The sequence below is a fragment of the Papaver somniferum genome, chromosome 3 (assembly GCF_003573695.1).
Source record: "Papaver somniferum cultivar HN1 chromosome 3, ASM357369v1, whole genome shotgun sequence".
NCBI lineage: Eukaryota > Viridiplantae > Streptophyta > Magnoliopsida > Ranunculales > Papaveraceae > Papaver > Papaver somniferum.
In genome coordinates, this window is record NC_039360.1 from 15,645,056 (window position 1) to 15,670,175 (window position 25,120).

At 34.7% G+C, this 25,120-nt stretch overlaps 2 protein-coding genes and 1 pseudogene across 3 annotated transcripts; 2 read left to right on the forward strand and 1 right to left on the reverse strand.

Annotated features, from left to right (window-relative positions):
* Nucleotides 1-12,266: 12,266 nt before the first annotated feature.
* On the forward strand, nt 12,267-14,795 carry LOC113360952 (annotated as a pseudogene).
* A 390-nt stretch (nt 14,796-15,185) lies between these two features.
* LOC113359043 (protein YIF1B-like) lies at nt 15,186-16,341 on the forward strand. Its single transcript, XM_026602740.1, has 4 exons — nt 15,186-15,398; nt 15,504-15,602; nt 15,724-15,884; nt 15,948-16,341. The coding sequence occupies exons 1-4, from the start codon at nt 15,186-15,188 to the stop codon at nt 16,339-16,341; spliced, it is 867 nt and encodes a 288-aa protein (XP_026458525.1).
* A 71-nt stretch (nt 16,342-16,412) lies between these two features.
* Nucleotides 16,413-24,805, reverse strand: LOC113355391 (probable helicase CHR10). 2 transcript variants are annotated; one of them, XM_026598244.1, is made up of 17 exons: nt 24,579-24,805; nt 24,482-24,489; nt 24,105-24,183; nt 23,855-23,988; nt 23,493-23,627; nt 23,129-23,309; nt 21,809-21,932; nt 21,568-21,682; nt 20,702-20,791; nt 20,356-20,463; nt 20,065-20,268; nt 19,519-19,644; nt 18,704-19,365; nt 17,761-17,912; nt 17,493-17,657; nt 16,744-16,858; nt 16,413-16,619 (listed from the first exon to the last, which is right to left on the reverse strand). In XM_026598244.1, the coding sequence occupies exons 1-17, from the start codon at nt 24,766-24,768 to the stop codon at nt 16,595-16,597; spliced, it is 2,613 nt and encodes an 870-aa protein (XP_026454029.1). In that variant the 5' UTR covers nt 24,769-24,805; the 3' UTR covers nt 16,413-16,594. The 2 variants fall into 2 exon arrangements, with proteins under 2 accessions (XP_026454029.1, XP_026454028.1); XM_026598243.1 differs by having other exon boundaries at nt 21,809-21,944.
* Between the last annotated feature and the right edge of the window lie 315 nt (nt 24,806-25,120).

A 25,120-nucleotide genomic window follows, 5' to 3' on the forward strand; every position in this document is an offset into this window, starting at 1 on the left:
GTTCTTCAACATTACTCGAAATCTTCGTCACTTCCAAGTACTCCAATGATTTTGAACATGTTCAACACAGGAACCAATTGATACACCGGTCTTGTATTCCCGAAGAACAGCCTAGTAATATCAATCACCTCACAATAATCTTAATCGTATGGTATCGAAACAAGATATTGTGGAATCACAAACGATGAGACGCAGATGTTTGTGACTACTTTTTATCTTGACTATCGGATATTAAATCTTGAGCAGATCTTAGAGAAGATAACACTCAATCTGATAGAAAACAACAAGATCAGAACGCGCAACTATAGAGAAAATAGTTAGGTATGGCTTCACAATCCCAGTGGATTCCTCAAGTCGTTAACCTACAGGGTTTTGGAAAAAACCTAAGGTTAAAGTAGAATCGACTCTAGTCGCAACTAGTATCACAAAGGAGGTGTGGGGATTAGGTTCCCAGTTGCTAGAGTTCTCCCTTATATAGTCTTCAAATCAGGGTTTGCAATCAATGCTACCTTGGAAACAAAGCACTCAATATTCACCGTTATATGAAAACCTGATTAGACTCAAGCTAATATCTTTCAACTGTTAGATCAAACTTAGCTTGTTACACACAAATGAAAAGTGACTTCATTTAGATATGAGTAAACGTACCTAAACGTGTGCACCTTGTTGGCTCAACAATAGTTAACCGAAGTTAGCCATATGAACACTTTCATATCAACCTTATTCATCTTAACCATAACTAGTTCAAATGACTCAAATGAAACTAGTTCTAGAGTTGTTCAATTGTTTATATTCTCATAGAAGTATACAAGACACAATTGAAGCAAAATCGATTTTGATTCACTCGAATCAATTCCTGAACATTATAGCCACTGTTTGCAAAAGATTGTATTCCTTAATATATAAATGTATTAGTTCATGAAAAAACCGATTTTAGAACATAACCTACTCAAGTATGCAAACGGGTACGCATACCTAAGTGGCCGAACTAAGTTTAGGTTCGCCAGTATGCGAACGGGTACGCATACCTCCAAACTAAGTTGAGTTTCTGGACATGAACTTTACGTCAGTACGCATACGGGTATGCATGCGTACCAGGTTCCCGGACTTTCATTAACCAACCAGTACGCATACGGGTATGCATACTATGGTTCCCATACTTGGAATAACATGCAACAGTTTAGCATACAAGTACGCATACTGTGTTATATCCAATCATGGTTAATTGTTCTAAACTCCAATTTCAATCATTGAAACATTCTTAGAATACGACAATAGCTGTCCCACACAAACTATTAGCTTCAAAGCAATTTTCAAGTGATCGAATGATGAATACGAAACATTCCGAGTCTACATCAAATGACTGTCTCACACAAATCATGTAAGATGTTACCAAGCGATTTTCACATGATCATCTGTTGACTTTCGTCAAGAATATATAAGATGAACCTGGTTAAAGCAAAAGCTTACTAACACATATTTCGAAAAATATGTAAGCGAGTTATACTCAGCTCGAAATATCAAATGTGTATAATCGAAGTCTATATAGCTATACGACTTTTGTCTCAAATAGGAGATAGAGTAGATAGACTTTTGAGTGATAGATGAGCTCAAGTCTCCACATACCTTTTGTTGATGAAGTTCCACAAGCTCCCCTTAGTAGTTGTTCGTCTTCAATCGATGAACGTCGTGAATTCTAATGCTCAACTACACTTACTATCCTAATACGATACTTAGCTATAAGTAGACTAGAAATCAAGACTTATAGTTTTGGCAACTAAACTTGACAAAAAGCTTGAGATAGCAACGCTTGCGAGTTCGACCGAGCAGTGCTCTAAAAAAATATAATTGTAGATAATTTGAGTAAATAGGATAGTCAGTTTTCACATACCAATTAATGTTATGTCGATAGTACGAAGTCCATAGATAAGATATACTTTGTAACTTCATATATTTAAGTTGTAGAAACAACTAGTACATCATTCCTTGGCAATTTGGTGATATTATAATGACCAAGAATTTATCGAAGACAAACTTTACTTCATATATTATAATTTCAATAAATACTGACTTGAATGAACAAAAGATAGAAATGGAACGAGACAAGTCTGTTATTGCTAACCTCTAACTGAAGGATGATGTCTTCATTGTTTCCGGTACGTCTTCAGGTTATTCAAGAGTAACAAGAGTAAGTCTCAACATTTCGACGTTTCTTGTCTAACCTAACGAAGTTGACTATAGTAATCAAATCAATCGACTTCGATTTTTGGAACTAAATTTGCCAAACAAACTTGATAGATCAACGCTTGGTTTCAACCAAGCATGCTCTAACAAATATCATTTAATGTCGTTAGAATCATCATATCGTTATTATAATTGGTTTTCACTTATCATGTAAGAATGAAACCTTATTGAAGGGGTGTAATGTAATAGTTTGAGATTCAAGGAATGAATATGTGTTTTGAAATATTCTTTCACAGAGTTTGATATCACTCTAACGTGATCATTGGAGGTTTCAAAAGTTTTTCTTCAAAAATATCAACTTGTTACGTAAGCATGTAACAACTTAATGGTGGAACGGTATAGATTTGGGATTGAAGTGTGTGAGAATGAAAAATTTAAGAATTAGAAAGAAAAGAGCAGATATTGATTATTGTTAGTTTTCTAAGACAGTAAAATCAACAAGTTAACGCCTAAAAGTCAACTGGTGACTTTGAATGTGAGGATGGTCATTTTAATATGATCCAAACACAAAATAACCTTTTTTGTTTATCATTGTTAAGAACTACTGGGAAAAAATCGACTTTATAAGAGCTATATGATCACATTCGCACGTGATCTTCCAAATTGAGGACCGACTTTCTGTTTTTCCTAGTGGTTTTCATCTTTTGTATATTTGAACATGACGTACACAATCTTTTAGTGCATTCATGAAATTAAATGATTTAGTTTTTCCGTCTAACAACCAAAAAATAACTTTGGAAAAAGTCATATATAGAATGGAAACCCCAAAAATTTTATGTTTTATAAATTGTGTCGTACCACTCATTATAATACATATAATGTGCTAAATTTAGGCACAAATGCATTAAAGGCATTGCATACGGATGGGTGTAGTTGTGTGTCACATTGATGGATCCAAAAAAAGTAAATATTGGCCGGTGGGACACGGGGGAACTACATAGTATTTTTGTTCTTATTATTTAGCTACTAAAGTATTTTTTTTCGTTTTTGTTTTATTTTATAAATGACTTTAGCACTTCAATTTTCATATTTTCAGACCGACAATCTCGTAATTATAAACATTACTTAGTTTAAATGCATCCTCATATTATTATTGAGTTTGATTACAACCTTATATTATTTGAAAAATATTTTAAAATCGAACTTTGTGCCCCACCAAAACGTTTTGTTCAAGTAAAAGATTTCATTATAAAATAGAGATGGTATAAAAAATTTATACCACCCTAGCTAGCTAAGCCAAATAAAACAAATAATAATAACTTAGGCAGTTTTCTTTTCCTCGGATTAGGCATCATTATTCAAAAAGGCATTGGGGAGCAACTTGTCGCGCGTCTCCCTGCCAAATCATTGTAAATTTTCGTATGTTTCTTCTTTTTAATAAAAGCCTTTGTGGCCCCTTTTCATAATAATAGTAGTAATAAAGAAAAACAAAGTAGACGTCACAGGCTACCAACTGCATATGAGGTTGAAAATATGTTATACAAGTTTTCATGACATCAGTAGAGTTTAAAAACTCAAAAACCTTTAATAACAAGAGACCAAATAAACAACATATGCAATACTTGATAAATAACAACCAAAGAAGTTGAAACCTTGCCAAAAAATACTCTAACATTCTTTTCTTTCCATATGGACCACATAATAGTTGCAGGAATCAAATTCCAAAAGTTAGTGATAGCTTTGCTCTTCTTAGATAAATTTCAAGATTGAATTGCATTAGGAATATCCAAAGGCATGACGAAAGACCAACCAAGTTTACCTTGAATCATAACTCATAGTCGTTTAGCAATACCACGATGAAAAATAAGATGAGAGTTAGTTTCTCTGGTTCATTGCAATAAGCAAGTTTCTGACACATCAACTCTATGCATTCTTAAAAGACCCATGATAGATAATCTGCCAAGAATTTAATCTTGAAGAAAGAAATATTTTTAGGTAAAACTTTTTGGTTCCAGATATGAAATGAAATTGCACCAGTGAAAAGACAAGAATCCTCAAAAGTCAAACTATCATAGAAAGATTTCACTGAAAACATTTTCTTAACATATAATGATCATTGAATATCATCATCTAACTCATTGTCAAAACTGAAAGAAGCCAATTTATATGTTAATAAAAATAATTTCAGCTCTAGCAGCATCATTCATTCTTCTAAAGATATGGGAGTCTACAAAAATATCAATTTCAAAATAAAGAATCCCAAAAGAATGTATAGTTGTTAATTTGTTAATCTTCTTTCTCACTGGCTGATGTTTATTTCATTACTGTTATAAAAGATTATAAACTCTTTGAGCAAATCTTGTTTTGAGAATTACAAATATATATTATGTAAAATCTCATGTAAAATAGGCCTCATATAGATATCTAATTCTTTTTAGAATTCACTCCCTTAGAGAAAATCAAGTGGTATTCTCTGAAAATAGCCAAAAGAATATTCTAACACATCATGGCAAACCCCATATTCAGACACAAATACTGAAGTGTAGTATAAGAAACTAGTAAAAGAAACTCACGAGAAAAGTTAAAACGTAAATGATATATATTGATCATTTAGCTAAAATTTCATGACATGTGTATTGAATAAAACTGAAAATAAAGCTTCACCAAATAAACAGAACTCTCATAATCAAGTGGAGGAAACCTCCTCATAGCCATGAGAGTAAAAGATGATAGGTTTCGACACTAAATCTCGTACTACAAATCCCCACGAATTTGGAACCAAAACCTTCAAACTAGGTAAAAAAAAGTACTAAGCATGATATAAATCAACAAGAACTTAAATTTGATATTGAATTTCAAAGTTTACTCTTAAATTACAAACCCAATTCAATACTTCAATTCCATAACATCACGCCATGTAGAGAAAAATTGCATGTACTCCGTGTGAACTCCCAGCAGCAATGTGATTAACCGAAAATTCATGAGCAACGCCGAGGTTGTCAGCAATATAACTGGAGAAAGACGCCATAATATTCCTAATAATCATAATCCCTTGATGTATCGATTGGATTCCCCCCAAAATAACAAAACGCCCTTTTCCGAGAGTACCAACACTTCCCACAAGAATTCGTGTACCTGAAACGAATGTTTGATCCCCTTGAAAGCACAGTTCCATACAACGAATAACATCCATTGTATCACCATAAGTCAAACTTCCTGCCATACCATTCTTGGAGGCAGTTAGAATCATACGAAATTCTGCCCTATAGAGTGAAATTTCCTGCAGTATGACTCTAACACCGGCGTGGATCAAAGAGAATCCTCTAATAACCTCTATATATACTTGGTTATGTTGTTGATTATTATGAAACTCATCCAATTCCAAGATTATCTCCTCCAAAACTTCCGCACTCATAGAGGCAAGCATGGGTAAACCATTTTTTGACTATATTTTTATTCATATTTTGTTTTTGTATACCAAAAATGTCTAATACTAATAATCTATTAGTGTAGTTGAAAAATGGAACGAAGTTTCAATCTGCAAAATTGTGAGCTGGTTATTGGAGGAAACATCGAGTTTGGATTTTAGTTGCATTCTTAACTTCTGAAAAAAGTAATGATTTTTTTTCTATTTCTATGGAATATTAGAGAATCATAAAGACATACTTGTTTTTAATTTAATACCTCTTAATAAGAGTTCGTCATTTTCATAATGTCTAATATAAACAAGTAGGGAGCACGTGCGTTTCACGTCAGCAAACACAACACGTGTAGATTTTCCATGTTGAGTGCAACCTACATTTACCGAAAATTAGACAAAAAATATATTGTGTACCTTGCGTGTCGAGCTGAGTATAACGCATGAACATGTATTTCATCGATACTTATTGCAGTACTGCTCTAAAGTTAACTAATATATGCAATGGAAAAAACTCATAGTAATTGTTCTCATGTCATATTGACCAATATTAGTGGGTACATCAATAAACACCTGATTCTTTAAAGAATTAACTTTTCATGCCAAAATTTGAACACATCCAAAAATTTCCAAATTCCCTTAGGGAAGGAAGCTAATGTCTTCAAGGCCTGAAGCAAATTCCAAATAAAAACGGTATGAAGCAAATCAAAATAGACATTGTACCATCAAATCAATAATACAACTTACATAAAGATATCGGAATCCTATTTGTGTGTTTTTTATTTGAAATTACTGCAAAAAGTTTTGTTTCACCATATTTGTAAGAGGCTTGCTTCTTCTTAGATACGTAAAGAACTGTAGATGGGATAAATATAAATACACCTTTTTGTGCAGAACATGTAGTGAAGATTGAAAGGAACTTAATGCTTGATGATGAATTGAGATCAAAACCAACTCATATATCTGACCACTTATTTAAGATATTCCATTATAACCAAGAATGACAGATGATATCTGCATAAGTGGATTCCTGAAGTGAATTTTGTTAATCATCAAGATCAACATGCCAACTATCAAAGGGAAAAAATTATTTACAAAAGAATAAACACCACCTGTATGGTTTTCCAAAAATATCAGCTCTACATTATGTTGAGAAAACATGAAATTTGATAGCTTATTCAAAAGAGTAGCTTGAAAAGAAACAAAATTGATCGTTGATAGTCCTTATGATATGTAACTGTCTTTCTTTCTAGATTTAGAAGGGGAAAAAAATCAAAACCAAAACCAAAATTTTTTGATTTTGGAGGGAATTTTGATTTTGAATTGCTGATTATGGCTGTCGTTCCATCTCCACCAACTAGTTTACCTGGACCTCCTCTGAATCCGGCGAATCGCCTACAACCTGTTAATTACATTACGGTAAGAAAAAAAATTCTTATACACAGACAAGCATAATTGAATTTTTGAATTTCTAGAAATCATTTCTACACAGCATCTCCATTGACATCTGATCAGCTAGTAAAAAAAAATTCTTATACACAGACAAGCATAATTACAAGGATCTGGTCAATGAAAGCTATATTTGTCTTCAAAATATTGATTGAGTGACTCTCATTGGCAGTTAATCCCACACCCTGCAACAATTGTTTTTTTCAAAACAATTGATATGGGTTACAAAATGTGAATAATAAAAACTTCCAAAATATAGATAAAAACGTTATGCAAGCCACAAAAACTAAAATCATTGATATACAAATGAAAAACAAATGATCAATGAGCACTTTTTCTTTATCTTGCTCTTTTTATGCTTCTCTGGCATGTTCGATTTATAATTTAAACACATTTCATGTTTAGTGAGCACTTTTCTAAGTGTTAATTTATTGGGATACTACTTCACTGATTCGCTCTTTGTTTTATTCTCATTCTTTTTCATAAATTTAGCACACTAATTAAAACTGGTAATTTCATTTTCCAATCTAGGGTTTCTTAGTTATTCATAACTCTAGGTTCAGTAATCCACTACAAAATCACCCAAATTCCTAAAACAAATCAAATCCAAGAACCTGTACAAACAAATAATTTATCAAAAAACAAAAACCCTATTTTTTGCCGTAATTCCAAATAACTGCAGTAACAATTAGTAATTAGGATTTCAGAATTACATACCTAATCGAAGAAGATGAAAATTCAACTAATTTTGGATTAACTCCAAACCACCATCTTCATCACCATCATTAAATTTTTTGGGAAATCGACATGCAATTCTATAATTCAACTTTTGTTCTCAGTTCAATCTTTCTGGTTAAAGTTACTCAATTGAAATCCTAATTTCAAAAGAAAAACCTTGGAAAATGAATCAATGTTACTAATTGAGTAAATTTGGTAAACAAAGATCAAATTGAAGTTGGAGAAGAAAACTTCGACCGTTAAATTTTTTGGGAAATCGACATTCAATTCTATAATTCAACTTTTGTTCTCAGTTCAATCTTTTCTGGTTAAAGTTACTCAATTGAAATCCTAATTTCAAAAGAAAAACCTTGGAAAATGAATCAAGGTTACTAATTGAGTAAATTTGGTGAACAAAGATCAAATTGAAGTTGGAGAAGAAAACTTCGACCAGATTGGGGTTTAATCAGATGAATATGAACATATGTTCATCGCCTTCATCTGTGATAAGTTTTTTCCTCCTCTAAACCTTTCACGAAGGATCAAAAGAGAGAAATGAAAGTTTCTGCTTTAGATTTCTTCCATTTATATTTTACTTTTAGGTTCTTATGATTTTACCCTCATAATATCATACATATTATACCGAACTCCTTATCATATAGACGGACTCAAACGAACTCCGAGTTTAATAGCCATCTGATCCAACGAACAATATCAAAAATTCATACATAATTATTTTCGAAATTTTTTCAAATTTGATGGATGACCACTAAAGTATGGATATCTAACGGATATAATGAGTGGAGATTTAATATTTGTTACTCTCATTAAAGGTGAGAGACAACTGTTATGTGATTCTTTTATACTGTGTACACTCATAAGTTTTTAGTTTAAATATTCTAATTTAACACATACTTTTAAGATTTACTTCTAATTTAACATATATAAGTATTATAAAAAAATATTATAACAAAACTCGACAAAGTATCATTAATAAACATTTAAAATATAAATAATTTTTTCGAAGTAGCATTTATAAGCGTCGGTCCATTGTCTAAATATTAAAAAAAAATGTAAACAACATTGTTTCATTGGCTAATCTAACTTGTTATTTTTGATATTCGTTTGCCAATAAAATAAAATATCATTTTGACTTTTCCCACTAAAGAGTTACCGTTTTGTTATTCACCCAGAGGGTACATGTTTTTGGTTCTTCTCGTTTTATTTCTTTAAAATTTTGGCCCGATCAATCAATCCACGACACATGGAAGGTTAATATTTTATAAACTAGTTATCAATGTTATTTTTAGGGCGATTTGTGTAATCTAGTTGAATCAACATAAAAATAAGAGAGTTACAAAAATGTCAATTTTCAAAATGATAAATTATCCAAAAGAACGCCTACTTGTTAGTTAATCTTCTTATGTATTTTTTATAGTAAATAAAATTTCATTGGAACACCAGTAAAATACAACTAAGTGATATATTCTTCCTGAATAAAATTAAAAAAAAGATGGTGGCGTACCTATCCAAGTTATTGTTATACCTTATTTCCTAACATATTTGGCGATTGACTAAGCACCCAAGTTGTAGGTCCTATTAACATAATAATTACAAGAAGGGATTACTACTCACACTCTCCTTCAACACATACCTTCTGCAAATGTAATTCTAAATCCTATTTTATTGCAAACAAAAAAACTTTAGCTTCTTCTTGATTAGTAGCTAATGATGAATATGAGATACAGCGTGTTCCCTAAAAAAAATCTTGACTTTTTTTTAATCCCTGGGCTTCATTCTAACTCATTTTCGAACTCATAAAATACTCCATCAACATCTTAGTTGCTCATGGTTACAACATGAATCTCACCATTTTGGTTTTTGGATTCATCGACAATCACAGTGTCTTTAAGCACTATCGAGAAAATCTTCCCAAATCAATTACATTTCGAACTCATAAACTACTCCATCAACATCTTTTTTGCTCATGGTTGTAACATGAATCTCACCATTTTGGTTTTTAGATTCATCGACATTCACAATGTCCTTAAGCACTATCGTGAAAACCTTCTCAAACCAATTACATGTCACAATCTCTAACCAAACTTGCATCTACCAATAACGTCTTAAACTGCATCTTACATGTGAAAAGTTGTTCCCATCGATTATTTTTTGTAGGTTCTTATATGCCTCCTTTTATTAAAGAGGGCATTTTGCTAGGTTATATTACTTCCTAGACTTCATCTGGAGCTTTTGCAATTAATGATGCCTTTTGGGGTTTTTTTCCGCTGCAAACCTTCTGATATTAGATTTGAATAATTCATCCAGCACTTGTCAACAACTTTTCATGTTTTTCTGCAATATGTTCAAACCAAAAAAAAATCGTTGTTAGACTCCCTTTTTTTCTATGCTCTTTTAGTCTCATTTAGCAGTAGAACCTTTATATTTCCCCATAATACTTCCTATAGAACCATGTTTCTTATGCCTCCCTTCAATGATATTAGATTTTATGCTTGCTTTGTAAATAATATCAATTGAGAACATCTTCAACTCCTAAAGTATATATTCAATGAGCCTAAAGATATACTACATATAAATAGCATAGTTTTCCAACTTATGCTCAAAACTACATCTTGGTTATCAAATTCTGAGGTATGCTCTTGTACGGTTTGGTTGTATGATTGTTTTTAAGTTGTGCCACTTGAGTGATCTCTCTGAAGGTAGCCAACCGGATAAAGTACTATTTCCTGACAACTTCCTTGCACCCCTTCCACGACAATGCTCCCTTACTTAAATGTTGCCTCTAATAAGCTTTCCACCATATTAAAGCATGATTTTAAAGCTTTAATGTTGTGAAATCAATCTTCTTCCTAGAAATCACATTGTTCTCTCTTTTTGTCGTTTGTTTGTTCTTCTTTCATACCATCATCGTATTTTCCGAACTCCGAGATGGAGACCCCATCTTTCTCGTAGGTTTTGGGTACGGGGTATGGGAACAAATAAATGCAACAAAATTCTTTAAGGGTATTTTGAATCGACTTCATGTTCTATTTTAATGCAACAACCTTTTTTTTCCAGTAGTTTTAGTACTTTAGGCTTAGGGTTTTCACCTAACTTCGTTAGTTTTGGTTATCTTGTCCTTCTAACGTATTCTTGTCTTTCGAGTAACTCATCAAGTTGTGTATAGAGATCTAGTGAAGACTATTGACCATAGGGTTCTCTTGTCCTTAAAAAAATAAACACGCGCTAATGCCAACTCGATATATAAAATCTGATCTATACCTTGGTAACTATTATTGTAAGGGAGGAATTTCATAACAATAGTATACAAAAATAATAAAACGGAACACACGGGAACCACATTATAATCTCTCTTTGTAAATTACGAACAATAAATGTTTCACATAAATAATATTTAGATGTTTCACTAAGCTTGTATCTCAAGAATTCTCCACTAAGCTTGTATCACCTTCTCTATGTTTAGTTATGAGCTAAACATATAGCCTTAGCCAAACTAGGTCGGCCAATGAATTTTATATTGTATAGTATCCCAACCTTCATAAGAAGCTATTCCCATATTTAGGAATCCTAATCTATAAATTAATATCTTTCATATATTATAATTTTATCTGCGATCTTACTCGGGGATCATTAAGTTCTCAGGTAGAGGAAAGTGATACAACTGTATCATCTATAATATGTTGGTTCATATGAAATACTCATTGACTTAAAACTTCAGGAATGAGAGGAATAATAACAAATTACTCAAGTGGATTATGTACCATTTAGACTTTGCATTTTATCTTTCGCTTTTTGCTCTTTTAAGAAAGACTTAAAAGAAATGACCGGTTAAATTTGTCCAACCAAGAAAGACATGGGAGATATTCTTTCTCTTTCGGTTCGGCTTTCTTCTGCTCTGAGATTCATGGGATAGCAGGGAGTAGGTCTTGCTTTATATTTTTTAATTAATTTTTGCTTTACACGACCTCGGGCAGATAAAGCAACTACAGAAGCTATGCTTGTCAATCGAGTAGGTGATTTTGGATTAGTTCCTGAGATTTCGGGCAAAATAAAACTACATTATCGGCTAGATAAGATACCAAAATCCGTATAAGACAAACTGTTTTCTCTTACGTATATTTTGTTCCACTCCATAAGTATCCAACGACCAAACCATAATAAATAGATAAGCCACCTTCAGCCAAGTCAACTATAATGATTTACTTCGAGGTGCTTTCACACCCATGGTAGGCGTAATACTCCTCCTCGTGAGGGATAAACAAGAACAAGCCGAAGGCGCAAGCAGTGGCGGAGCCAGGGGTTGACTAACCCCCGAAATCTTCAAAAATTAAATATTTACCCTTCATTTTCCCTTATATTTAGTATTTAGTCCACACTCACTAAAATCCCCATATTTCTACAAAATTATTTTTAGCCCCTCCTTCATTTTGTTTTCTGGCTCCGCTACCGCGCAAGGGCCTTCACAGGCAGGGTAACAACTAGGGCTGATCGAGGCAATGAAATGGATGTTGAAGTGGAGAACAAAAAGGCCGGGGCACAAACGGCTATCAAAGTGGAAGAACCAATTGATTTATTTGGTTATTACTGGTTCTATTTCTTACTACTTTCTTTTTTTTGGATGTTTTCTTCTCATTGAAGTTCATCTGTTTGAATTATGAATTTAGGGTTTATCTTGTTTTGAGTGTTCAATTTTTGAAATGCTAAGTAAACACAATGTTAGGTGTTTCTGGAATCATGGTTTGTGGGTTATTTAGTTTCATTTAGTTTGGTGTAGTCAGAGTATAAGGGTTTAGATCTTCGTCTATTTGGGTGTTTGGGGCCTTCCTTTAGGGGCCATTTTGTGTTTACGCAAGTTGCTATCAATAGATTAATGCGTAGTTTAGAAGCATAAAACAACATGAACAAAATGAATGGTGGCAATGATTAGGAGGAGAAGTCTGAATTATGGATTCTTGAAGGAATTCGGTAAGCCCGAGGAACAATTCTCGTGAATTATGAGTGATGTAGTTAAAGGAATCAAAGTCAGATAGTCGTCACTTTCAAGGAAAGCTTTTCATTTGCAGTTAAATATATCTGGCAGTCCATTTTGCGTACAAGTCTTTCCTAGGTATAATTGAGGTCATCAAGTGACAAATTCTTGCAAGAAATTGGGTTCTCTTGACTAGGTATAATTGTTGTCATTGCCACCAATTGCGCAAAGCCTGTAGTTTCAAAAGTCTGCAGTAAGGTTGGCGATCTTGTTTAGCTAGACATTTTTGTTCACACAAGTTTGTGAGTTGTGACATGATGATCACACATCTGGTTTTCTACCACAACTTCAGTACCTCTGAACTATCAATATAAGTATAAAAGTATATTTCCACTTGAATGGAGGTCACTTGTATGAACAATATCAAGCTCAAAAAAAATTGTGGAAACAAGTGGGTGTATTAAACAGTGTTACCCTTTCTCTTCGTTTTTTTCATCCTCACTCCCTTGTTCAGTCACTCAATGATTGGTGCCTTTTCTTATACATTAACTTCCTATCTCCTGTATGTTTTGCGCTCATGACTTGTAACCTCATGCTCCTTTCAGGTAACAAGGTAAACATAAAGACCAGTTTAGTTGGTATTCCAACTTTATCAATGCCTGGTAAGAAATGTGGGAATGCCCAGGCAAATTTTTTGTGTCCACAGATTATTTTAAGGAAAGATGGATAATGGGAATGGTGATGATGCGCCTACAAAGGTGAGTTTTATTATCATTTTCTTTTAGATGAAATATGTGTTCCCTGTATCAGTGATTTTTTGGAAGGCATACTTAATCAACTGAATATTCTAGGTCTGTTTCATGTTTTATTTCTTACTGTAGGCAGGAATTTCAGGTAACATGCAAAATTTGTATGAGACTGTAAAGAAAGCACAAATGGTTGTCCAAGTTGAACCAGTGCGTGCATAGAAAGAACTTGCTGTGTATGTATAATTTACCTAACCTTTTGTCTTCTTCAAATGAATTTTATGTTGGTATTTAGAATCAACTGGCTAAGTTTTGGGTTTCCATTATCCTTCTGTTTTACAGAGCAAAGTTCGATGGATACAGTGAAGATGAAGTGATAAAGGTATGGCCTTGCATCATATCACAAGCCTTTCGTTTTACGTTCTGATACACTAACTTAACTCAAGGGCTTTACTTTCTGTCCCTAGGTAACACTTTCTGAAAATCAGCAACCTATAAGCACTGAAATCACAGAGGCTGCGACGGAGTTAGGAGCAGAAGTAAGTAGAGTGTTTTAGTTTGCCATTACGTTTCTAAATTTAATAGTGTTCTAACTATTATTTCATTTTCGTGGAATCTTTCATTTTTCGATACAAACATAGGATTCAATCCACCAACACATAGGAGTCAATACTCAAGCATATCTGGTGTTAATTTAAATACCTTGATTTTGAACTTTTCGAGATGTTCATTGTATCCTTCTATTTGTGCAGAAGCTCTCACTTTTAGCTACACAGAGGCATATACAAGGACGCTCACCAAAAGAGTGCTTTGGTAAGACTTGAAACTCCGTTTCCATAGACTTCTCGTTTATAATGGTGTAGGAGAACTAAGTTTCTGGGTCTGTCCGCAATATGTTTTTGCAGGCAATGAAGGAGAGGATGAGTGATCTTGCGCAGAGCCTAGGAGTGCGCACAAGGTCTGAGTGAAGGCTGAAAGTAATGATAAGAAGTTCGAATTCAGGGTTTTGCAACAATGTGATGCTGTTATAATTTAGGGTCGCCATACTCTTTCAATTTTGTAAACTAAAACTAGATGTCCGTTCTTGACCATGCTCTTATAATCTTTTCCAGGAGTAGTTTAATTTTATTCATCAGCATTTTGTTTATCTATTCCTGGATATACAATTTGTATTTTCTTCCTCTGTAGTTCAAAAAATCTTCATTCATGTTACTGAACAACTAAGGGGTTACTGGAGTGAAACCTAAGATGCAGTTTAATTGCAGTTGTTGGATAATCAATTCTTATAAAATTGGATGCAGTTCAGTTTCTATTTTTTATGCAGTTAGAAAGAATGTTGATGGTTGTCACACTTCATGGTCCTCAACCGTAGTCATTACCAACTTTTGACCATCTTAAACCCTTTGAGCAGTTTACAGAAAATTTGCATACTCTCGAGGGCCTCGGATACCTAAAACTATCATGAATAAACTCAGAGAACCCTCGTGAAACCACTGTAGGTCTATCTGAATTTGATAGATAACAAAAACCTGAGCATCCAAAACTGTGTGTGCATTGGAGTGCGGTCCATACAAACAAAACGTATTGAATGACCATCTTGCAACTGTAATAAAAAAGAATACTGTTGGTTCCATTTTCATTTTTCTTTTGCATCACCACAATTCATTTCAGCAAAAACATTATGTATCAATACATCAGTAATGACCCAAAATCATCAAGCAATGTTAATGGCAATGTACAAAGGCCAAGCATATTAATGAATGGGAAAAAACAGAACCCATATGAGAAAGGATTCATGTTTGGAGCAGCTGAATCTGAACTCATCCAAAGTGGGTTGATCGGAGCTTATGGCGAAAAGATTATGGAATCAGGTTCTAAATATGTTCAAAGCAATGTGAGTAATTTTAAGAAAATTGAACTTCCATTTTACTACCATCTCTAATATAAAGTTTTAAGTAGTCTATGTCAACTAATGCTGTATGTTAAAACTGATGAACAGATGAGTAGATATTTCTCGGATCCGCAATATTATTTCCAAGTGAATGATGATTATGTCGTGAACAAGTTGAAAGTTATCTTGTTTCCATTTACCCACAAGGTAACGTACAATTAAGCATTTGCATTGACGCCTACATTAAGTTTTGCTGTATCTTCTTCTTTTTACAGTTCGTTACGAAAATGAACTCATTTTTTTCTTCATTTTCATGACACATATGCAGGGACAATGGACTAGGATAACTGAACCAGTTCATGTTAACCAGGGAAAACTATCCTACAAACCTCCAATTTATGATATAAATGCACCTGATCTGTACATTCCATTGATGGCCTTCGTTACCTATGTATTTCTCTCTGGACTCCTGCTGGGTCTTCTTGGGAGGTAAGTCACTCTTGAATCTCAACTTTCTCACAATATTAAAGATTGATATTGAGATGCTTGCAGGTTCAGTCCAGAAGCTCTACATAGACAGTTCACAAAGGGATTGCTTGGTTGGATTCTACAAGTGCTGCTTCTTAAAGGAATATTACACTCGTTAGGGAATGACGAAACGCCATTGCTGGATATTGTTTCCTACTCTGGATATGCTTTTGCTGGTGTTGTGATATCCGTGGCCGGCAGAATAATTTTGCTGGGGAATCCTAGTTACTACTACTACACTGTAATAGGATGGGAATGCTTGTGCATGGCTGTGTTTCTGGTTAAAATCATGAAAAGGGTAGTTTTTACTGAAGGATCTTGTAGATACAAATTGTACTCCACCAAGAGACACTATCTTTTGCTTTTGGTTGCTGTTGCTCAGATCCCATTACTATTTTGGCTATGCAACATTTATTAATCTCATTGGACATTAAGTGAAATCTGCACCTGTGCATAGTACCCTGCTGGGCAGGTTGACAAATGAGCAAAGAGAGCAAACATATTATCTGCTTATTCATTCCCTGTACAAGACTTCTAGTGTTTAAGATAATTACATATCGAAGTAGCGACAGGAGTGAGTAATACATTACATTAGCGAGCACAAATTTTTTTACACTCACCTTCCTTCAAAAAACAAAAATCCGTCCATGATTGTTTTGTAACTCGTGGTTTCAACCCGAGCGCCGAAAGTAATACCTGCAAAAAAATAATATATTGTAGAGAAACTATTACATAAGGATATAATTCTGTAAGTTGTGCCTTCTCTATATGTGTAACTGGTTGATTTTCTATCAATACCGAGGATGGAGAAGATACATACACGAAAATCTTGATGCCATACATAGATGCATATTTCCGCAAAAGCCGTTCCACTGTGTACCACTCTGACCGTCCATTTCCACTTTGATATCCAATGCGTGGTAAGTGGATTGACGCTTTAAGATATCAATGCAGTAATAATTGTTAGACCTTCTGATCATATCATAACAAGATTAAATAAAAATTAACCGAAAGACCCCTAAACTATTTAAGATCCAATGGTATTTGTATAAATGCACGCAGATAAACATGTATGTCCTACAACTGTGTGTGTGACTTCACAAAATACTAAGCTCTCCATGCGTAAAACAATGGCTCAGATATCAAACTCGTCATATATTCGTCTCACATTAACTCATGAACCTATACGTGTTTTAACCCAATGTGAAAGAAAAGAACAATGAAATATTAATAAATATATAAACAATATGTAAATATTAAAAAAGAAATGTAAATATAGAAAACTTTGACACAATTATCCTTCTAAACTAAATAATATTGGGAATGTTAAATTGTCAACATTGAGTTCTGCCCATGTACAGTGGACAGCAGCATTTGGAAACTTCTTATGCATTTGAGTGCGTTAAAGTTTCTGGAGTAATTATATGCCTAAATGGAACAAGAGATCAGATCATGTCATTGAATATGCCGAATCATAAATAAAAACCTGTGCTAGAGTGATTTAAAAAGATCAATAAAATTAAAGAAAAGTCACGACTTGACTGAATTAGAAACATGCAAGTCAAATACCTGAATGCTGAGAGGCAGCATATGATGCCTTTGACAAGCTAGTCTCCAAGTCAGGGATAGAGATATCGCTACGTGGGACCTTACGCCTAGCATTATAGGATTGTACAACAGCCAACGCCACCCACATAGGATCATTTGCATCAGGAGTTTGCTTTTCTTGGTCCTCTAAGAAACAAAAACATGAAATTCATACAAAGGTTACATAAATAACAAAAAGCTCTAAAGTAAAGCAGCAGAAGCATTTACAGATCATACAGACAGACAGTACCGTCTATTTTTATTTTTATTAAATGGAGATCACCCATATGAAGGTCTCCAAATTCAGAAGCCCGGTGATAAGCCTCTGGGATACTTGCTGAAAGCTTAGCAAGTGCATCAAACATTCCTCCACGCCCCCAATTTCCAGAATTATCAACACCACTGCAAATAAGCAAATAACCAATTAAATTTACAGAAAACAACGAAATATGCACCTACTAGATTATGATGGTATAAGATTGACTGCATCAACAATGACTAAGAACCTAAACCAGCTGATAACAAATGATTTACATACATACTTACTAAAACCACTAATGATAACAATGGTAAGGATCTCAACAGAGTTGTAAATTACATGAAGCGAAGTACTGGGAGACAGAGAGCTGAATCTTGACCATGGGTGTGAAAGGGGTGGGTTCTGCATACTTGTTGAGCATATTTATTGTATGCTGGAACTAATGCCTGCTCTATATAATCTAAACTTGGAGGGTGCATACATTCGAGTAAAAAGTGCATTACCAAAATGGTAACAAGAAAAAGTAGAAGAAAAAAACTCTGGGAGTCGGCGCATAGATGATATTTACTCAAGAGAAAAATTTCACTCTCATTTTGAGAAGAAAAATAGTATGAAACATATACAGCCTCTAACTAACATCGGACTTGAAAAGTTTACAGCGTTTAAATAACTAGCCTAGCTAGGTTCGTTATCAACTAAATGACTGTTCTCTTTTCCGTATCTTGGGAAAGGAAACTATAACAGACACCAAGCGAAGCCAAAGGAAGACAAAAAAGCAAACTCAAGAGACACGTCGAAAAGATGAAAGCTAAGTTAGATCAGTTCAACAAGAAAAGCCAACGTGATTGCAATTTAGCATCACATCAGAGCAAAACGAAACCAGGGAAACTTAAGTTAACATCGCATGTCCTTGTGAAGAATGAGAGGAAGTTACCTAAATATGATAGCAGGCTCAGATGGGCTAACTTTAGATGGATCAGTACAATCCCCATACACAAACTGAACCGAGCCCGAGCCAGTCAACATCAGATCTTCATCCGCATTGCAAACAGGAACATCAGTAATAGCTAGCGACTGGTAACCAAGAGTTTCCCACTTCAACAACTTTTTCTCCTCAGCTTTTCTCTTTGCAGCTTCAAGTTTTTCTATCCTCTCGTCGGGTAAGTTTCTTTTGCCCAACACCAGATTGGAGTTATCAGTAGACTGCGATGCCTCTTTGAACTTTTCAACCCACGAGAGATAGGATGCCTCATCGAGGCCAGGATCAAAACTATCATAAGCGGGAGTACGTTTCATGGAAAAATCATCTCCCCCCAACACATCCATCGAATTAAGCTCAAATTTTCTATCCTGGTTGTCAGATGATTCATGGCGCATTTTTGTTACCTTCTCAGCCATCGAAATCAATTCCCTTGTGTTAACTTCATTCGGATTCTCGTTATCAATGTTTGTGGGATCAAACATGTGTAACCCAAATATGACAGAGCGCAGGTCACCGACATCAGCTCCCATTTCATCTTGGTCATAACTCATATCATCCTCGCCTACCACGTTATGGCTAAGCTGCAACTTCCTCTCTGCTCTCCGCATAATGACCTATACATATCGCCAACACAGGACAACTTTCAGTTTAATTATTATTTTATTGTATTCTTGAAAAGGCAGTTTCATTATTTGATTTATTTTATTCTTGAAAAAACAGTTTACTTAGTTGATTATACCCAGTTGTGTGCAAGATTTACAGCTCACCTCCTCCACCGTTCGAGCTGTTACTAAATTTATAGATAAAACTGGATTTATCTGTCCAATTCTGTGCACACGCTGCAAAGCCTGTTTATCCACCTGAGGATTCCAATCTTGTTCGTAGAATATAACCTACAAGCATATTAACATAAAAGATGAAAGCATTTCAGCCCTTGAAACTTCCCGTGAAACATCATCAAGCTCAAGTGGGGATGAAAAAAATAAATGATCTTGGGTTAACAATATATTGATACAAGTTGGCTAGAGAACACAACTTTTCTCATTAAGTTACGCTACCAATGTTGCTTCACCAAAATTAAATCAAAAGAACATTTGAAATAGGATAGAGTCGGCATTAGCTGCTGCAATGGTGGCAATGATAGTCATGATACTTGCGGTATTATGCGCATTAGTGAATGGAAGTGCTGAGATGGAAACTTATGTACCAACGATACATCTGAGGTAATTTGTGAATATATAAGAGAGCAACAACAACAAAATATAAATAATAACTTCTATGAATGAACCATAACAAGTTATATCACAACTCACAGTATCAGCACCAACAAGATTTAGGCCAACTCCACCTGCTCTAGTTGAGATCAAAAAGACAAATGCACCATTATGATCATTTTGGGAGTTCGAAATGCCCTTTACGGGTTGCTCACTGAACCGTCTTATTGCCCCAAAGCGTTCCTCAGCACGAACAGAACCATCAAGACGTTCATATGTATATTTCCGTAACTCTAGATAATCCTTCATTACAAACAAAATAGAAACATAAGAAGATGGATAGATAATATACAAATGCTCCGTAACGTCATTAGTGACAACCAACCAAACCTGGAGAATATCAAGTGTATGAGTCATCTGGGAAAACAGTAAAACCCTATGTCCATCATTATGTAGCTTTTGAAGAAGGTGGTCCAAGATAAGAAGTTTGCCACTGGCCTGAAAACCATTATAGCATCCAAAGGAGATAAGGTTAGCCAATGTTCATCAAATAAAAACAGAAACAGTATAGAAGTAAGAAACTCTCATCATATATACATGCAGTGATACCTCCACAATACAGAAAACGAAAGAGTTGTTAAGTCCAAACAGTTCTGAAATGATACCATGTCTGTGCAGTATGCATTGATCTCCAGAAAATCAAAATTAAACAGATATATCAAAATAAGATGATGACCTGGACCAGGTGTTCACCCTCTTCATATGGTTCAGGCTCTATACCAGGGAAGAGGTACGGATGACTACATGCTTTCCGCAGCTGTATTACCTGAATAAGTGGTGTAACAGAGTGTAAGTAACAGGTGCATGCGATGCAGAATTTCACTTAATCCAGAAATGCGCCCAGCTAGGCAAAAAATGTAAGAAATAGGTTATTTCCCCTTTGAATTAATGCTTCCAGCCAAGCTAAAAATTCTGCTCATAAATAAGTCATCTATCTGACCATGAACAAATGAACCTCTCTCAACCCAGATATTCTTAAGCGATTCTAAACATACTGAACCTATTAACTTATTCACCTTGGTTTTATTTGAGTTTCCGAAAATAAAACAGATGAACCTCACTGACCCAGCGCTTGTTACGCAATTCTAGACATCCTGACTAGTAAGCAACTTCAGTATAGTTTAGACTGATAACTGAAAAAGTAATCTGAGTTGACCTGTTGTATTCATTATCCTCTTGTCAACTGTAACCTCTAATTATGTCAAAAAGAAGTTAGTCCTACAGCTTCACCAGAGTAATGAAAAACAGAAAAACCTTCATGCTAATACAAGAACAAACTCCTTACTATATTACCAATCTATTGGCCAAATGCAGAGAAATTAGAACTCGAAGATCCAGTTAGAAAATTGGAGCTAGTGTTTGCCCATGGTTATGACTACCAGCAACCAAATGTCACACAACTCACCAGATCATATCAGCATAATGAGATACCAGAAACACACCAAGTAGTACATGGATAACCGATTATTAAGAACAAAAATGTTGAAGGATGATATGACAAGCTGAAGGAGTTAACAAAGTAGTAGAAGATTATAGCAGTACAATATTTTGCAAGGACGGGCTAGAAGCTCCTGAAGAGAATGCAATGAGCTTCGGAAGCTCCTTCCTCAATATTGACATGTACACCTTTTTTTGCAGGGTTACCAGCGGTGCCATCCTATAAAAGAAATATTTATAATTTTTTAAGAACATAAAAGATGAAAAATTAGAAAGCACGACTAAGTCGTACAAGCACTATATAACAAGCTACTCTATGATTTCGAACAAGGGTGAGGAATCTAACACTGTCATTTCAGTGAGGCGTGGCAAGACAAGAGTTCCACACTCAACAAGCATAGCTTTTGTTCTCCGAAGCATAAACGCTCTTAGTATATATTTCAAAGTTTTGAATCCCTCCTTAACCATAGCTGCGTCAAGACCTGCTAAAGTAAGGCACATTATATTTCATAAGGATGATATTGTTTACCTTAAATTTCAGATATCGCCTATGGTTTTAAAAGCTGCTAAAGCAAGGAAACTCAGATGCCTTACTAATGTGATGGGTAATTACTGAGAAGCAAACTGCATCAGTTTCTTCTAAATTAAATAAGATAAAAACAAGAGGCGGGTATAACCGAATTATCTAGTCAGTGATTGATAGCTTTGATTTGCATAATTTGGATTAAATCATGCAAAATCTAGTTGTTTCTTGCAATATCTTAATTTCTACGAAAAAGATCCATTACTACAAAAGCATAGTCAAATCTTGGTCCTATGTTTCAGCATAATATGCATCTTCAGCACTCCAAGGAATTATAATATTTTCATTCCTTGTAGTCTTAAACAACTTTAACTTTATCAGAATAACAAATCAGCAAATTCAGGCAGAGATACTCTATCCCGGACTATAGTCAAAACTCATTGGGCCATTTTTCTTTCTTTAGTTTATTGTCTGTTTGTTCTGAAATTTAAGTTTATCACGCAACAAATTGCGAACAATGTAATTCAATGTACTGGAGTCAGGTCCTTCCTATTCTTCTCGTCCACAAATTGTTAAAAGTGTTCCTTTCACCACAACTAAAAAACACCAATAGCAATTACCTAAGAAAGGCGTCGCCAATCAGCCGTACTCCCAAAAAAAAAATCCTGAGCTTCAGATCCTTACCTAGAAAATAAAATAATTGCTAAAGTACAAAGCTTACAGGACTCTTGCCAACCCACTACTGAATATGTCCAATAACACAGATTTTAGTATTGCTACTACTGTTTGGGAATGAGTCGAATGACGGAAACATTGCAAAGCAAGTGCTTGAAACTTTAGGGATGAAAATGGAAAATAATATAGAAGCATTAAAAGTTCATCTATTACCCTTAAATTTACTACCACCACTGGCTCACCTAGACGTCCATAAGTGTCTCAAATATATGAAACAATTAAACAACCATATACACATCAAATCTGCCATTTAGAATGACATGAAATAGGTAATATTTACACTGGGTTCAGAGACGAAGAGCAGATAAGTACTCCGTTATCATTTCAATATAGAAAACAATCTACTCAATTCAAGAACAAAGAAAAGGTATCTACTAAAACTTCAGAAAGATAAGAAGAGGAAAATACCTGTTGAGAGATCTCCAGCCTCCTTAAATGTGGATAGAAATTGCTCCAGTGTACCAAAGACCATAGGCAGACAAAAATGCATAAGAGACCACAGTTCAGAAAGATTATTCTGAATGGGGGTTCCCGTAATCAATAACCTTCGTGGAATGACAAAAAGTTGTTCCAATACACTGTATAAAACCTGCAAATATTGACCAATTAGGCAGCTGCATGTGTGTTGAAAGCAAAGGTAACTTTACCATCAGTACTCGTTCATTTGCAAGCTATAAAATAGCAAACACTCTCTACAGCTCCTGACGAAAGTAGTTTTGTAGGTATGGGACTACAGAAACTAATGAAGAGTTAATTGAAAATTCGTACATACACTGGAAGGATTTTTAAGTCGCTGCGCTTCATCAATTACAGCATAGTGCCATGGAATTTGAGAAAGAAAATCCTTATCCATCAACACAATGTCATACGTAGTCAAAAGGACATCGAAAGGAAAGTCTGTGCTAGCCTATAAACATAACAAACAAACATTAGCTCAACAATGATTTTGAGTAAAAGATAACTTGTACATATCAACTCGAATTTATGCTCCTTTCGAGAAACAAAACTCAAAACAGCATCAAGTTCATAAGATACCAGATCGTCAAAAGTCCCAGTTTCACATTCTTGGCCCGTAAAAGATGTATCGATATTTACTAAAAACTTACAGCCATACAAGGAAATATACTACGTTACCTGCTCAAAAGCTTTTCTGCGAAGATCGCGTCTGACTTCTTTGTCGCCAACATATCGTAGAACCCTCAATTTAGGACAAAACTTTGCTACCTCTGATACCCAACCATCTGTCACACTGAGAGGGCATATTACCACTGAAAAGATCAAAAGAAACAAGAAATTCATAAACAAACAACAACAAAATCTTCCAAAATCATATTAAAAAGCAACGATTAAATCTCATAACAAAGCGTACAAAAGATTTACTCACGGAATGGCCCAGGTGATTTCATATGGAACTTCAAATAACTTAAGAAAGTAATGGCTTGCAAAGTCTTCCCAAGACCCATCTACACAACACAAAACCTAAATCATTATAAAGTAGAATTTTCTTACCAACGAATCCGAGGCAATTAGGCGTAAAAAAAAAAGAAAAATCCCCACTCCCCAGTGGTAGGATTCGAATCCCAAACTTCTTGGTACATACAACTACCAAGCTTGCCCTAATGGCCCAACTTATTGTAATTACACAGTGAGTAACAACAACAATACTGCTTTCAACAACTAATACTGAAATTGGAAGATTCGAAAGAAAGAAAAAAAAATTGCAAAAAGTTAGGGTTTTAGTAAGCAGTTCCAATTCCCGACCTCGTCTCCTGCAAAATAGATAAACAAAAATCAATTTAAGGGAAGAAATCAATGATTTAGAGTGGAAAGGAATATTGAATGTCAGGGTTTTACTGACCAAGAATAACGTTGACACCGGTAAGATATCTTTGAATAAGCCATGAAACTCCTTCGATTTGATGAGGTTTCAGTGTAGCTTTTATGCCAATCTCATCATAGTTTAACGGGAGTACTTCATTTTGATGATGATCGTTAGAAATAACAAAATCTGCTGCTGCTTTTAGTCTCTCCTTGTAATTCATCGACATTTTTTCTCCTGAGTCTACTCGAAGAAGAAGAAGAATAAACCGGCAACTCCTCTCTCTAAGAAGAACGTGGCGCGGAGTTTAAATATTATAAAACGGCATATTTACGTGTCTTGTGAATAGGCCTGGATTTGGGACTTTAAAGTTTAGTTCGAGGGCCACCTTTTAGGGTGAGCATGGCCTTATGGACCGGTTTTCACCTCATCCCCATCTAATCCATTAAGGCAATTCCTATGGCAATGTACAAATTTTTGTTGAGCCTGGTGGATAGTCAAATGGATTTTTGGACTATGGAAAGAAGTGGGCGGTTGACCGTCAAGCATCGGGACGAAGTGCTATCGCTGGCGTTTGAAGG